This window comes from Crocodylus siamensis, chromosome 13 (assembly GCF_052110815.1).
Source record: "Crocodylus siamensis isolate JL-2025a chromosome 13, ASM5211081v1, whole genome shotgun sequence".
NCBI lineage: Eukaryota > Metazoa > Chordata > Crocodylia > Crocodylidae > Crocodylus > Crocodylus siamensis.
This window is the reverse complement of record NC_143407.1, coordinates 11687670-11700952: the sequence shown is the minus strand read 5'-3', so window position 1 is coordinate 11700952 and position 13283 is coordinate 11687670. Positions and strand designations below refer to the sequence as shown.

Sequence of the window (13283 nt, the reverse complement as noted above, 5' to 3'; positions counted from 1 at the left end):
CTGTCTCAAACACTTAACAGGGAAAAGTTCAAAGAAAACAGACAGTGGGGAGCAATTGAAGAGTAGGGAAAACAACTTAAGGCTAGACAGATTTGCTACCTTGAGTATTGCGCTCTTTTTTAGTTAAATCATATTTAAATAATCTTTTTTGGGGGTGGATGGAGTTTGGAATGAATGTGTTTCTACCCTCATTAGGTATTAATAGGTTCTAACAGAGCCTTGAAACCATTTTCATGCAAATTACACTAGGATTTTAGATGTTATTAACTGTGCAGTTCCATATGTGAACTGGAGAAGCCGGATGGCAAAAAATGGTAATTTCGTAGGAACATGATTCTGTAGTTTATTTTTAGTAGGCGATGTTGAAGAGAGATTATCATCATCTTTAAGACCTAAAATTTAAGCCGCCAATCTTCTTCTTCTTTTTAATGGGCTTTGCAAAACCCCCTGCGATAAGAAAAATGTGTCATTTAATAATAAAGATGAATGGATGATTGTTGCCCAGGTGGCTTGCTAGTTGCTTATACGTGGGTTCTTGCAGGATTCCTCTCTATTCCAGGGAGAGGTGGATGCCATCAGTCCAATACCTTTCGAGGTACAAACGTATCTATTTACAAAGAACGTGCATGCCATTCAGTTCACCTGGACACAGCAGAAGCATGCAACAAGAAGCGATTTCACCATTCCCAACTTCTACATCTGTCTTTCCAGTCAGTTCTGGGCCGCAGAGCCCTGTCTTTCTGTTCCCTTTCATGCTTACAATCTCTTCTCTTCCTCTCTACTTGCTTTTATTTGGCTTTCTCTCTCCAGTGCTTTGCCAAACAACTCTCCTAGCCTCTCTGGTTTGCCATGAGTGAACCCCTTGATCCAGCTGGCTTAGCATTTGCTCAGGCCTCTCTGTGCAGTTGCTTGCCTTAGGCAATGGCTTCTATTGCTTGTACAAGAAGGGACTTAAATGTATTTTCATCAAGTCTGTAAGAAGGGTGCTTAACACACGTGTGTGTGTGTGTGTGTGTGTGTGTGTGGAGGGGTGTAACCAGGTTTATAGTGAAGTAGCATTTGTGCTATAAAACTAAGAAGTGCTTTCTGCTTTAATGGACAGCTCTTACGTGTTTCAAAATCTGCACGCTTATTTAGATTGTCTTCTCTTTGATATACGTATGCACCACCCTTCTTAACAAGGGCTCAGGGCTGCTTACAATAAGAGCATGGAATCGCAGAACAGAAGTGGACGAGAGTACAAAACAACTTTTAAAAGGGAACTAGAACATCCACATAAAAAAGAAGACCCCACTATGTGCCTGTCAAAACTGGAAGGTCTTGCATTGCTTAGGAAAGATATTTGGGTTTGGGCTCCAGCAGACTTCAAGAGGGAGGGAGTTTCAGAGCTGAGGAGCTCCTGGCTCCATATTCTTGGCAGTTGGTGAAGAGCAAGCTAGAGGTGGTGTGGCTCAGGCACAGCTGGCTTCTTGTCTGGAGGGGAACTGGATCTATGGTGTAGCCTAAACCCTCCTTCCCAATAGGGCAAAAACTCCCCACCTTCCAGCTCTCCATATTAACTGCTAGGTATAATAGTTCAGCTTCAAAAGGAGGGCTGAGGGATACTTAGACCATGGCCCCACAGTTAAAGAGCTGTGCTGAGAAGTTGGACATGAAAGTTCAGAGCTCCCTTGTTAGGTTAGGAGCCTAAAACCTGTGCCCCTTCTTTCCTCAGATGGTTCTTAAACCACTGTCTTTTTGGGTTAATATGCAAAGACCTTCCCAGTTTCCTCCTCCTGGGCTTCTTACCCTGCCACTGTCTGTGGGGGCTTGCACTCAGCGTATCCACACAACATGTGGAATAAGATCCCAAACTGAGCAAGTGCCAAAAATGGCACTTACATGGCTGGGTAAGTACCATATGGTCATGTAAAATGAAATGAGATTCTGCACCAAATAACTAGTTGTAGGGTGGCCATCATATAGAGGACAGTCCGGTTGTCCTCTGTCCTCTACTGATATGAAACTGGACGCCTTTTATGTCCTCTATTTTTCTCTTGAAGATAAACATAGAGGACATAAAGGTGTTGGGTTTTGTATCAACAGAGGACAGAGTAGCAGAAAACTGGAATGTCCTCTATGGTGGCCACCCTAAATACTGGTCAGATAGAAAAGTGATTGTACTGGCTGAAAATGAACTTCCTCTAGGAAGAAAAATGAAACGCTGGAAGAATCTTGAATCTTTCTAATGTGTGGAGATGGCCAATACAAGATTCAAAACTCCTTGAGAACCGGAAAACAATTTGTTACATATTAATCTAATATTCCTGAAAATGGTTTTCTTTTCATTTGAAAGGAAATTACGCTTGATACCAACAACAATAACAAAATGACACTAAGAGAATCAGGAAATCTAATGGACTAGAAATTAGGGAGTTTCAAGTTTGCATTTGATCAGTCAGATTTCATAGTTCAAGATGAGTGAAACAGCAGAAATGGACAGTGAGAAAATTGGGGCTTTAAAATTCATTTCAGTTAGAATCAGCCAAGGGATTATTAATAGCCACGCAGGTAAAGAAGCTGATTTTTAAATATAGAAACCAGGCCTGTCAAACTGACAATCTGAATGAGTGAGGGGGAGGTCTCACTCTTCTTTTCTTTTTTTTCCCATTAATTTTATTGTTTCATTGAAAAAATATCACAAAATCCTTTCTAATGAGGCTATTTTTAAAATTGGCTAAAAATTTCATCCCAAACCTTAATCCTGGTGTCTGAGTGACACAAGCATATCTGTTTTTATCCTGCAAGTGTATCTAAGCTCAGCTGAGATTCATATGTAGAAATTTGCTGCCATTGAAGAGCATGCCAAAGGAGGTGCTGTTTTTAGATGGGATGGACCAGAGAGCTGGTGCATAATATGATGCGTAGGACTGTTAGCAAGAGATATGCAAAAAGGATGTGGAAGTAGAGCCCCATCCACCCAGTGAAGAAATTGGGCTCAAGATTTATAGCTGAGGCCTGCTTCAAAGCTCAGTGAAGTAAAACAAAGCTTCAGTGATCTGAGTTTCACCTTGAAGAGCTTGGATTATGAAGATGTCCTCAGAACCAGAGCTGCAGTGCTTCCATGCCCTAGAGTCAGATTTTCTTTGTGCATATTATTTTTAAAAAATGAGACAACCAGTCACACTAATTGCTTCCTGCCTTGACAGCATTGCTGGAAACTTAAATGTGACCATGTTAAGTACGCCCTTTTCTCCAGCCAGCCTTGCCAACATCCTCATCTGGCTTTGAGTTACAATGGGCAGGCTCTTGATTTGCTATAGAGTACATATAGGGTCTGTGAGCAGTGGAGGCTGGGGACGACATCCCCCTTCCCTTCTCCTCAAAGAACAGGCCAGCTGTGTTCACATCCCATATAGTCCACTCCACATGAACATGTGTTTTTTACCCTATTTATTGCTGTACTCTAGGCTGGATGCATCTCAACAGGGAACACATTCGTTCTCCCAACAGTTGTCAGACACTTTTTATTCCCAACACTGGCCAATAATCTTCTCTTACACTTGTTGAGCATACAGGCCACAGAGTCCAAATCCTTTGTGCAGCTCCCCAAAATGGGACTGTGACTCTAACTGGACCTTTCTGACCATTTCAAAAAGAAAAAGATCAACCCAGAAACTAAATCTTTCAACATGTTCAGTGCATTGAAACTGAAACGATCTAATTTCAGATTTAAAAAAATGATTTGCTGAGATTTTTAGGTGATTTTTTTTTTATTATTTAAAAAGTATTTAATTTAAAACAAAATCAGAGATGCTGTTATTTCAAAATGTCCAAACAAAATGGTTTGAGGGGTTTTTTTCCAAGAAATTTTGAGCTTGTTTCTAAATGAACAGTTCAGAGCAATCAGAAAGAACTTGGGGAATCTTATGGTGTTGCCAAATCTAAATATTTCATTGACAAAGAGCCAGACAAAATGTATTCAAACAAAATCAACTTGGGGCCCTTCTCCAGGCTGCAGAAATGTGTGCAGACGGTATTAGGACTATTACAATTCCTGTACGCAAGGGAGCTGCTGTTACTTCCATGTAGTAAGACCTGAGATTCCAACCCTGGGGGTAGGAAAGGGAGCAGAGCTGAAGGTGATGTTGGAAAGTCATCTGCGTATTTGTAAGGAATGGGGATCTCCTATGCAGCCAAGTGGAGTCCTGTTCTTGCCTATGCCCCTGCTTTGCTTGGATGAGTCGTTTCACACCTCTAGTATGCGTTTCTGTGCGAGTTTGTATGTGCCATGGCTGACCCTACTATGGGCACTTCCTCACTGTAAAGCCTTACTTGTGTCTCTGTGTCCTTGCAGTTTCTGCACTCACCTGTGCAGGCTAGGGGCATATCTCACAAGCCTTTGTGCTGAGACACTCCAGGTTTCTTTTCCAATGGCAGAAACAGAGGCATAACTAGCAAGTACTTTGACCTGGGCAGTGGTGGCATAAGGTGCAGGAGCAGTGGCTGGAGGTTCCCTGCTGCAGGGGGGGATGTCACCTCTTTAGCTGCCCAACTGTGTTGAGTGGCCATTTAAAGGTAACCAAGAAAATGAAATGACATCTTCCCCAGCAGCAGCAAACGGCTGGCCAGTGCTCCTGCACTGAACAGTGCTATCTCTGTTTTGCCCTCCCTGCTGCCAGAGCGGGAGATGCTGCTATTGCAGGGAAGGTACAAGAGGGTGAGGCCCCATCTCACCCCTTCGGCAGTGTCTGGGGTCCATGCCTCTCTCACCCACCCATCATTAGGCTGCTAAGCAGAAAGGTGCCCTTTGAGAGGAATTGGGGGAAGGCACTGGAGGACTATAAATCCCTCTAGCTTTGAACCTTTGTCCTCCTTGCCAAGTGGATGGGTTCCTGATTTGGATCAAGTAGAGGCTGGACTTTAATCCACGCTGTCTGCCAAGTAGGCAAGCCTAGATGTCCATTGCCTCCAAACTAGGATTTTTTTTTTCAGTGTGGATGAAGGGGTTGGCACAACATGAGTAAATGGGAAATGCAGATGTACCCCTTGTTTATCTACCCAGTCGATGTTTTGACAATTAATACCTACAAATTTTTGAAGATCCTAAAATGATAGGATAGGATTAAGGACCAACATAGTCCATTTGTAAGGCTCAACAGGACCTGATCATGGTGCTGCTAGATGCTGTGCAGAGACATAAGTTCTTGTCCCAAAGTGTTACAATTTAATTGGAAATAGAGGATGCCCAAAAAACACTTTTACTTTTTAGATTATGTATATGTCCACATGGGCTTGCTATCTGACTGCCTTAAAAATGCTAAAGGTCTTAGCCTCACAACACCTTTCAGAGGTAAATATTACTAGTCACACACAAAGTGAGCAGTAGAAGCAGAAACTGGATTTGGGTTTCCTGAGTCTCGTTTTAGTGCTTTGACCAGAAAGCCACGAATGCATTTGTGACAGGAGTATCAATATCGGAGCCTTTCTGGGAGTGGCCCCGCCCTCCTGTAATGGGCCAATCGCCTGCTTTCTCGCCTGCCATGCCTTGATCTTACTTGATTAGAAGATGGTTGTAATCAGCGAGAGGCGGCCCATTTTTCAGCGCCCCGGTGACAGGGGGCGCTACCTGAGGCTCCTTTTCCTCCCCTACACCGCAGCCCAAGCCTCACAGATGGAGTTGACGTGGTTTGACCTGGGCCTTGTTATGTTCTGGCCCTCCTCCTTACTCCTGGGCTTCTCACTGCCCCCTCTCTTGCTCGCTCTGAGGCTCCTCATGGCCCCCTTCTCTCTCTTGGGGCTGGGGCCAATACGCCCCCAAACAAAGCTGCACCCTTTCTGGCGCCAGGAGACCCCACGCTAGTGTGGAGCTCCTATGAGGCCTCCTCCACCCCTAATAGCTTTGCCTGGTCCTCCGGTCAAAACAGTAAACATAAAACATAAAGCCCCTGGGCTACAACATAAAAACTAGACCATCCAGTCAAACAAGAACCTACTCCCTACTAGAGAGTGAGGGAGCGGGGGGAAGGAGGGCTCCCCGCCCTCAGCAGTGACCAGGGGATGCTCTCAACGCCAGAGTCCTCCTCTCTGTCTGTCCAAGCTGAGTCCTTACTCCCACAGCGGCTGGAGAGGGACTACCCTCCTGGCCTTCTACCTGGGCTTAAGAAGAGATAAGCCCTGCCCCTTCCTGGTCAGCGTGTTTTACCAGTTGCCCCAGCAACCAGCACCTGTGTAGCCCTGGTGACTGGCAGCTGAGCCTCCCCCTTTCTGCCACTAGGGGGTCTCCCCAGAGCAGTCTCCGCTCTCAGGCGCAGGGCACCCGAGTGCACTGCGACAGCATTATTCTAATTATCCAGGACTTTTGATGTTTGGCTCATCTGCTCTTCAGAGTTTTAGCTTCTTAAAACTTAATATTGAAGGTCCTTATTGGAATATTGTGTTAGTTTTGTTTTTTGATTCAAGTAATAAGCCTACTTGTCCTTTATTGAGGTCTGTGAAATGAAACTCCCTCTGACACACGCATGTGAACAGGTATCGAGCTACATTTTTTTTTTTTGATGGGGCGAAGGGGAAAAGGCCATCAAACAAATCGCATCACTTGTTGTCATTCCCCCAAGTGGGAGTATGAGCCATCTTCATGCAGACTCTGCTGGGCCCACAGGGTTTTTTGCCAGGTACACGTTTTGTTCTGACACCAAAGCTGCACACTTTCACAGCCAGCAACCTTTATGGAGACTTATTTACAACTTTCTCAGTTAAACACAAGCTGCTTGGGGAAACCCTTGGGCCAGAAGAAGTGTTGGTTGCGGTGCCATCTGGCGGTTTGTGGAGGAACTGGGCCGTGCAAAAAAACACACCCGCCTTGAGGATCTGTTCCTGGATGCTAACCCCATAGGGGGATTTTTTAAAGAGATGATTTCTGTCATCACTGCCAAGAGCAAAGGCCAGTAAAATGGAAGCAGGATCTGAGCACCAGAACAAAAGGCTTTTAACCCTGTTAGCTGAAAGGGAAGCTGATGAGTTAGAAGTAAGGATCCATCGGGTCGATTCCCAGCTAAGTCCATGCGGCTGATCCCTGCATGGAATGCGTCTCCTGAGACGAAAGGAATAAAAGATGCCCTACAGACTTGCATGGGGAACAGCAATAAAGCACAACAGTCTACAAAGGACCTGATCCTGTAACTGCTTGCTTCTGCAAGTAGCTCCGACGTCCCAATGCTCTCCTCAGCTCCCATGCTGGAAATCAGGAGAGCTGCTGAAGTAAATGGCCCTACGTGGGGGTAGGGGGGAGAAGAATGCTCCCTGCCCCACGGGCACTTGCGTGGAGAATGCTATGTAGGGTCGGGCCCACAAAAAGCTAGAGATTTTAGACCAGAGATTTTTAAGCAGGGTGCTGTGGGATCCTTTCACGGGTGCTACAGGGTGTCCCGCAATGTAGGAGCACACACGAGTCACAAGATAAACCCAGCAGTAGGATGCAAGCATTTAAAAAAGTTCTGATTTGTTCTGATCTTTCCTAGTTCTTTGTAACAGAAGCATTGTTCTGGTTTCTCTGTAGTTAAAAATATGAGTGAAACCTCAGAGCTGACATTTTCTGAGGGGTGTCTTGAATCTGAAAAAAAAAAAAAATGTTGAGAACCACTGCTTTAGGCATCTGGTCCTGGAAAACCCTACCCGCATCAGCCATCCTGTTGAGTCAGTGGGTCTGCAGGGGTGATTAAATGTGTTGAGGATTTGATTTGTGGGTCAAGTGGTAGAAGCATGAGACCTACTGCCAAAATCCAGGGTATGGAGCCTTGGTGGGGCTGTGTCCGTGGTGGAGGGTCAAGTGGTAGAAGCATTAATTCCCATGGCTTCTGCTTGACCCACCCCTGCTGCCATGTCTGGACTGGCATGGGAGGAGGCCTGTGCTCTGGATCCAGCTGCGGGGCAGGTGAGTTTTTTGTACCATCTGAAAGTGCTGCAAAATGTTTCAGACGGGGTGGGCCAGATCCACTGAAGTCAGCGGCCCAGAAATACAGCAAGGAAGTCAGCAGACCCCTCTAGACAGCAATCAGTCAGATACAAAGCTGGTGTAAATCAGCCTCACTTTTTCCTGGAGCTTACAGCAGCTGGGCATCTGGCCCCACATCCATTGCCAAGATTTCATTGACACATTCTTCTTTTTTTTTGCAGAGTGCTTCTTACCGGGTTATAATCAATGCACTGTCATTAACCTCTGGTATTCTGAGTTGTTTCATTCTTGCTTTTCAGTCTATTACCCTGGTCCTACTAGCACCAGATGTAGTGACAGAAGGAAAAGCAAACCATAAGTGGAGGGACGATTTCCATGCTGGGGCTCAGTTGAGTGGGGAGCAATTTGCTAGACCAATTCTCACCTGGGTGCCGTGGCATGTTGGGGTGCTGCAGGATCCTATGACGGGAGCCCTGAAATGATAAGGGCAGGCCCCTGCCTTGCCACTCCTCACCCCACTCTCAACACCGACGCAAGCATCTGCAGTACACAACACACACACCACATGCAGACATTCACTAACAATCCCTTGGAAGACAGTGCACCGCTTGCAGATCTGTATGCACGATTTACATAACCCCCCCACACCCTACAAATGCATAGTAACACAACACACATACATGGCGCACACAAGCATGCATCCAAACACATGCTATGAATACAGTGTGTTTAATAAATGAACGTAATATACACGTATGTCTACAGGCACATATACCAGCACATTCACAATGCACAGATGCACCAAAACATGTAGAGCATGTGACCCACCTAACCCTACCTGAAGACGACAGAAAAATATGCACCAAAAAAGAAAGTGCAACCTCTTAACACAGAACTGTAATCATTCACCAGAGCCATGCACACAGCTCACCAACACACATACCCATTGGGTACATATCTGTACCAGCAAGCATAGCGATCCTCAATGCTCACACATGTGCATGTGCCTACACAGAACAAACACACATCAAACATATCACACACACTCCCCCAAAAGATGCACACGTTCATCTAAAACAACTGTCTGCTGTGTGCTCATGCGTGTGGGCACATACACAACAGGTGCACACACAACGTGCCCAGTCAGCACACACAGGCACCCAGCAACTACCCAAAAGATCCACAATATTCACACGTGTGCACGCCCCCTACCCCCATGCTCGGGCATAGGCACGCATCAGATACACACATATACCAAACAGCTGCCACACAAACACACACAGACATGCTCCCAGATACATGCTGTCACACCACACACACATTCTTACCCACCCGCTCACATGCAGACACCCCCAGACACACGTTCTGTCACACACTCTTTCACACCCACTCACATGCACAGACACACACTCTTACACATGCAAATACATGCTGTCACACACACTCATACCCACTCACACACACACATACCCTCACACACACATGCTGTCACACACATGCTCCCTCTCACACGCAGACACTCACACCCACTCACACATGCATACATGTGCTGTCACACTCTCACATCCACTCCCACACAGACACGTTGTCACACACTCATAGACAGAGATGCATGCTGCCTCACACGCAGGCACACACTCACCTACCCAGACACACTCTCAGACACACACACACCTGCACTCACAAACACATGCTGTCACCCCCCCACTCACACACACTCACACACATGCTGCCACACCCCCCACTCACACACACAGACACTGTCACACACACACACTCACAAACACATGCTGTCACCCCCCCACTCACACAAACGCACACTCACACACACATAGACCAGCTGTCACACCCCCCGACTCGCACACACAGACACGCTGTCACACGCGGACACACACTTACACACACAGACAAGCTGTCACCCCCCCCGCGGACACACTCTCTCTGTGCCCGGGTCGGTTCCGCGGGGGGCGGGGCGGGGCGCGGGGGGGCGGGGCGTCGGGGCTCCCGGCCCGGCCCGGCTCTTAGCCCGGCGCGGGGGGGCGGCCGGGACCCGGGGCGGCGGCGGCGGCGGCGGCGGCATGTCGGCGGCCGTGTGCGGGCGGCGGGGCCGGGCGGCGCCGGGGCTGTGAGGCCGGCGGGGGCTGCCCATGGAGGACGAGGCGATGGAGCCGGCCGAGGACATGGCGTCCGTGGGCGACTTCGACCCCCTGTCGGGCAGCATCCCGGCCACCAAGGTGGAGCTCACCGTGTCGTGCAGGTGCGGCTGCGGCTGCGGCGCACGTGCGGACCGGGCCGGCGGGGCGGGAAAGTTTCGGGCCGGGCGCGGCGCGCACGTGCGGGCCCGGCCGGGCGGGCGGGAGGAGAGCGCGGGGCCGGCGGCCCTGAACCCCCCGAGCCCGGGCGGAGAGAGCGGGTCCTCCGCTGCATCCGTCCGGTTTAAACAAGCAGCGATTGCGGCGCCAGCGGGGAAGATGCCGAGGCGGTGGCTGGCCCCGGAGCGGCAGGGTCCCGGCCGGGCGTGTGAGCTGCCCTGGACCCCCTCCCAGCCCCCCCGACGGCGGGGGGTGTAAGCAGGGGAGGACCACGCTGCCCTTCCTCCCCGGAGCCCGCTGTGTATCCCAGTGCTTGGTGCTAGCGCTCCCCTTTTCCGGCTGCCAGCGAAGGGGGCCCTGGAGCAGGAGGGCCGTGGGCGGGGGTCTGTGCAGCCCTGTGTTGTGCGGGGCTTGCAAGTAGCATCTTCTCGCCGACCCCCTGAAGCAGGGGTCTGCGGGCCAGCTCTGCCCTAGGGACGCGCCAGGCTTGTGAGCGAGACGGCGCCCCTTTGTCCTGTTCCCTGCTGGGGCAGCCCAGAGGAGGGCGGTAAGGAAATCCTCCTGCAGATTTCCATGTGCTGATCTCTCTCTCCCATGGGAGCAAACAATCTGGCTCAACATTATTTATCAGGCAAAGATGCCCTGGGCATCCGTGGGAGTGTCACCTGAATACCGGGTGCTGGATTTGGTTGAGGGTGCTGGCAGTCAGCTTCTAATCTGAGTTTTGCTTTAATATAACTCTGATGTAACTCCACTGAAGGCAATGGGAGTTGCTTCAGATTTAGGGTAATGTATCCAGCATCTGATCCTAGATATGTTGGTGTAAATTTGTAATCCCTCCCTAGTTCTGGTGTGGGTGCTCCAGTTTTACATCTGGGCAGGAGAGAGGAGAATGGGCCCAGTAGAGTCACTCCTGACTTACATCAGTAGCTCACTGACATGTGCATCGGGCCCCTTGTGCATTTGTGTTCATACTTAACATGCAGCAAGTAAGCGGAGAGCCTTGCCAGCTTTAAACTACTGTAATATATTCTGAATATTGTTATACAGATGCCATCCTCAATAAGCATCTTTATCCCTAATGCGACTTAAAAAAGATGAAAAGGGTTTCTTTTTCTTTCTCATTTTGGATTAGAGAAGAAAAATGTGCATGTGAGAGAGAACGGGCTGGATCTTCCGCTACGCACAGCTTCGCTGACTTTGAGGGGGCAGCTGTGAGCTACACCAGTTTGCGGTGTGGGCTGAATCCTGTGTCATGTTGGCTCCCCTCGTGTCACGGCTTCAGAGGCATTTATTCTCATGGGGCTGTTTTGGAAGGCTCCAAGCCTTCGTTGCAAGGGTCTTCTCGGGCTTTTCTTCCTACGCTCTGTCATAAGGCTTGCTTTGGGGACCAGGTTTTGCCAGGCTGAGGTCAATTAGGAAGTGCAGGGGCAGCAGGGACTGCTTAATTGCCTTCATCTGTCCTGAGCTACTTAGCACCAGGGCTTTGGCCAAGTTCTGCAAGAGCAGAGCTTGAGGCAGGGCTTGGATGCACACTTCTAAAGGGGCATGGTCGGGAGCAGTGACTCTCAACCGGGGAATTGTGAGATCCTTTCAAGGGTGCTGTGGGGTGCAACCGTGATTCCCAAGACAAACCCAGCAATGTCAAATAAGAATTCATCGCTCCTGTTCAAGACCTGTTGTGGTTTTCTAAACTCTTTGCAACAAAATGTTGTTGTAGAATTTTTCTGCAGTCAAAAACCAAGTGAAAACTAAGAGATGACACTTTTTTTCCCAGGGGTGAGTCAAAAAAAAGTGAGAACCGCTGGTTGAAACAGAAGTAGTCTCTTGTAACCTAGCCAATCTTGTATTGATATTCCTGGATTAAGCCTTGGCAATGATTTGATGTGTGGCTTTCTTGGGGGAATCGCCTCTTGATTCAGTGCCTCAGTTTCCCTTTCTGTGAAAGAGGGAGAATGATATTTCCCTCCATCTCAAGGGGAATACGGTCACTGAGTGGTAAGTGACTTTTCTGATCCCAGGAAAGAGGGAAAGGAGTTGCTCTTAAAACATTGTTCCCACATCGGTGCCTTGTATGGAGGCTGTGCACATTCACTGATGTCTTTAAAGTACTTCTCAGATGAAAAGCCCTTTAATCCATAGCCTTGCTACAAATGTTCTTTGTATCCCAGCCGTGAGGTCTCGCTCCAAACCGCAGTGGGGCTTTGCTGGCTGAGTTGGGAGTCCCGTCTGAATGGTCTTATAATAGAGACAGGGCATGGGGGGGTTTCAGCTGTATGGTCCAACTTTCATACTGTCTAGAACTGGCCAGAAATGCAGAAGACAATGGCTTTTGATGGAAAGCAGTGATACAACTCTAGCTATCAACTTCTTGCTTTGATGAGCTCTTCCTCCCCACCCCACCCCCGCACCAGTCGAGCATCAGTCTACTTCTTGCCAGATAGCTGTAGACAGCCAGAGAGATGCATGCATGCCTTTTCACCTGCAAATGCCACTTCCCACATGCTCAGAGCAGAGTCTCAAAATGTCTGTGAGCCCATAGCTGTGAACAGAGGGTGCTGCATGTGATGGAGTAGGGTGTTCATAATGGGAACAGTGCCACTGCTTACCCTTGCCCACAGCTGGGCAACTTGTACTGCCCACCAGAATTCAATGCAGCATTAAGGGGTGTGGTATAATGAACTCCTGATGTAGCCAGATGAGGATACTGCTCTTGGGCAGTAGTTTCTGTCTGTGTTCTTCATACCTGGCTGATGCTTGTTTCAGAAAGGCTGTGCCCAGTACTCTTAAAGTAACTCAGGTTCCCAGTGTCTGAATTGAATCCTTAGAGATCCGTTTGCCCAGCAAGTGGGGAAACTTCCCTGTTTCAGAGACCATGGCTAGTTCCTAAATGACTGATTTCTGCAGAATCTAGAATGGATCAGAGGCAGCTTGTGGGGGGTCTTTTTGCCTGTTCGGGCCCTACAGAGAGGATGGTGTTGCTTGCTGTGGAGTCCTGAAGCGCCATCTAACTTGAAGCCTTTCTCTGTTGGTTATTC

The 13283-nt window shown here is 48.5% G+C and overlaps 1 protein-coding gene across 2 annotated transcripts in view; it reads left to right on the top strand.

The window, feature by feature from the left end:
* Nucleotides 1-9950: 9950 nt before the first annotated feature.
* LOC149853922 (copine-5-like) overlaps nt 9951-13283 on the top strand; it is a 159845-nt gene continuing 156512 nt past the window's right edge. For both annotated transcript variants that reach the window (XR_016438922.1, XM_090025933.1), the window contains exon 1: nt 9951-10190. Coding sequence is in view for 1 of the 2 variants with exons in the window: in XM_090025933.1 (XP_089882059.1) it covers nt 10081-10190 (110 nt within the window). In the remaining variant the exon portion in view is untranslated. The remainder of the gene's footprint in view (nt 10191-13283) is intronic.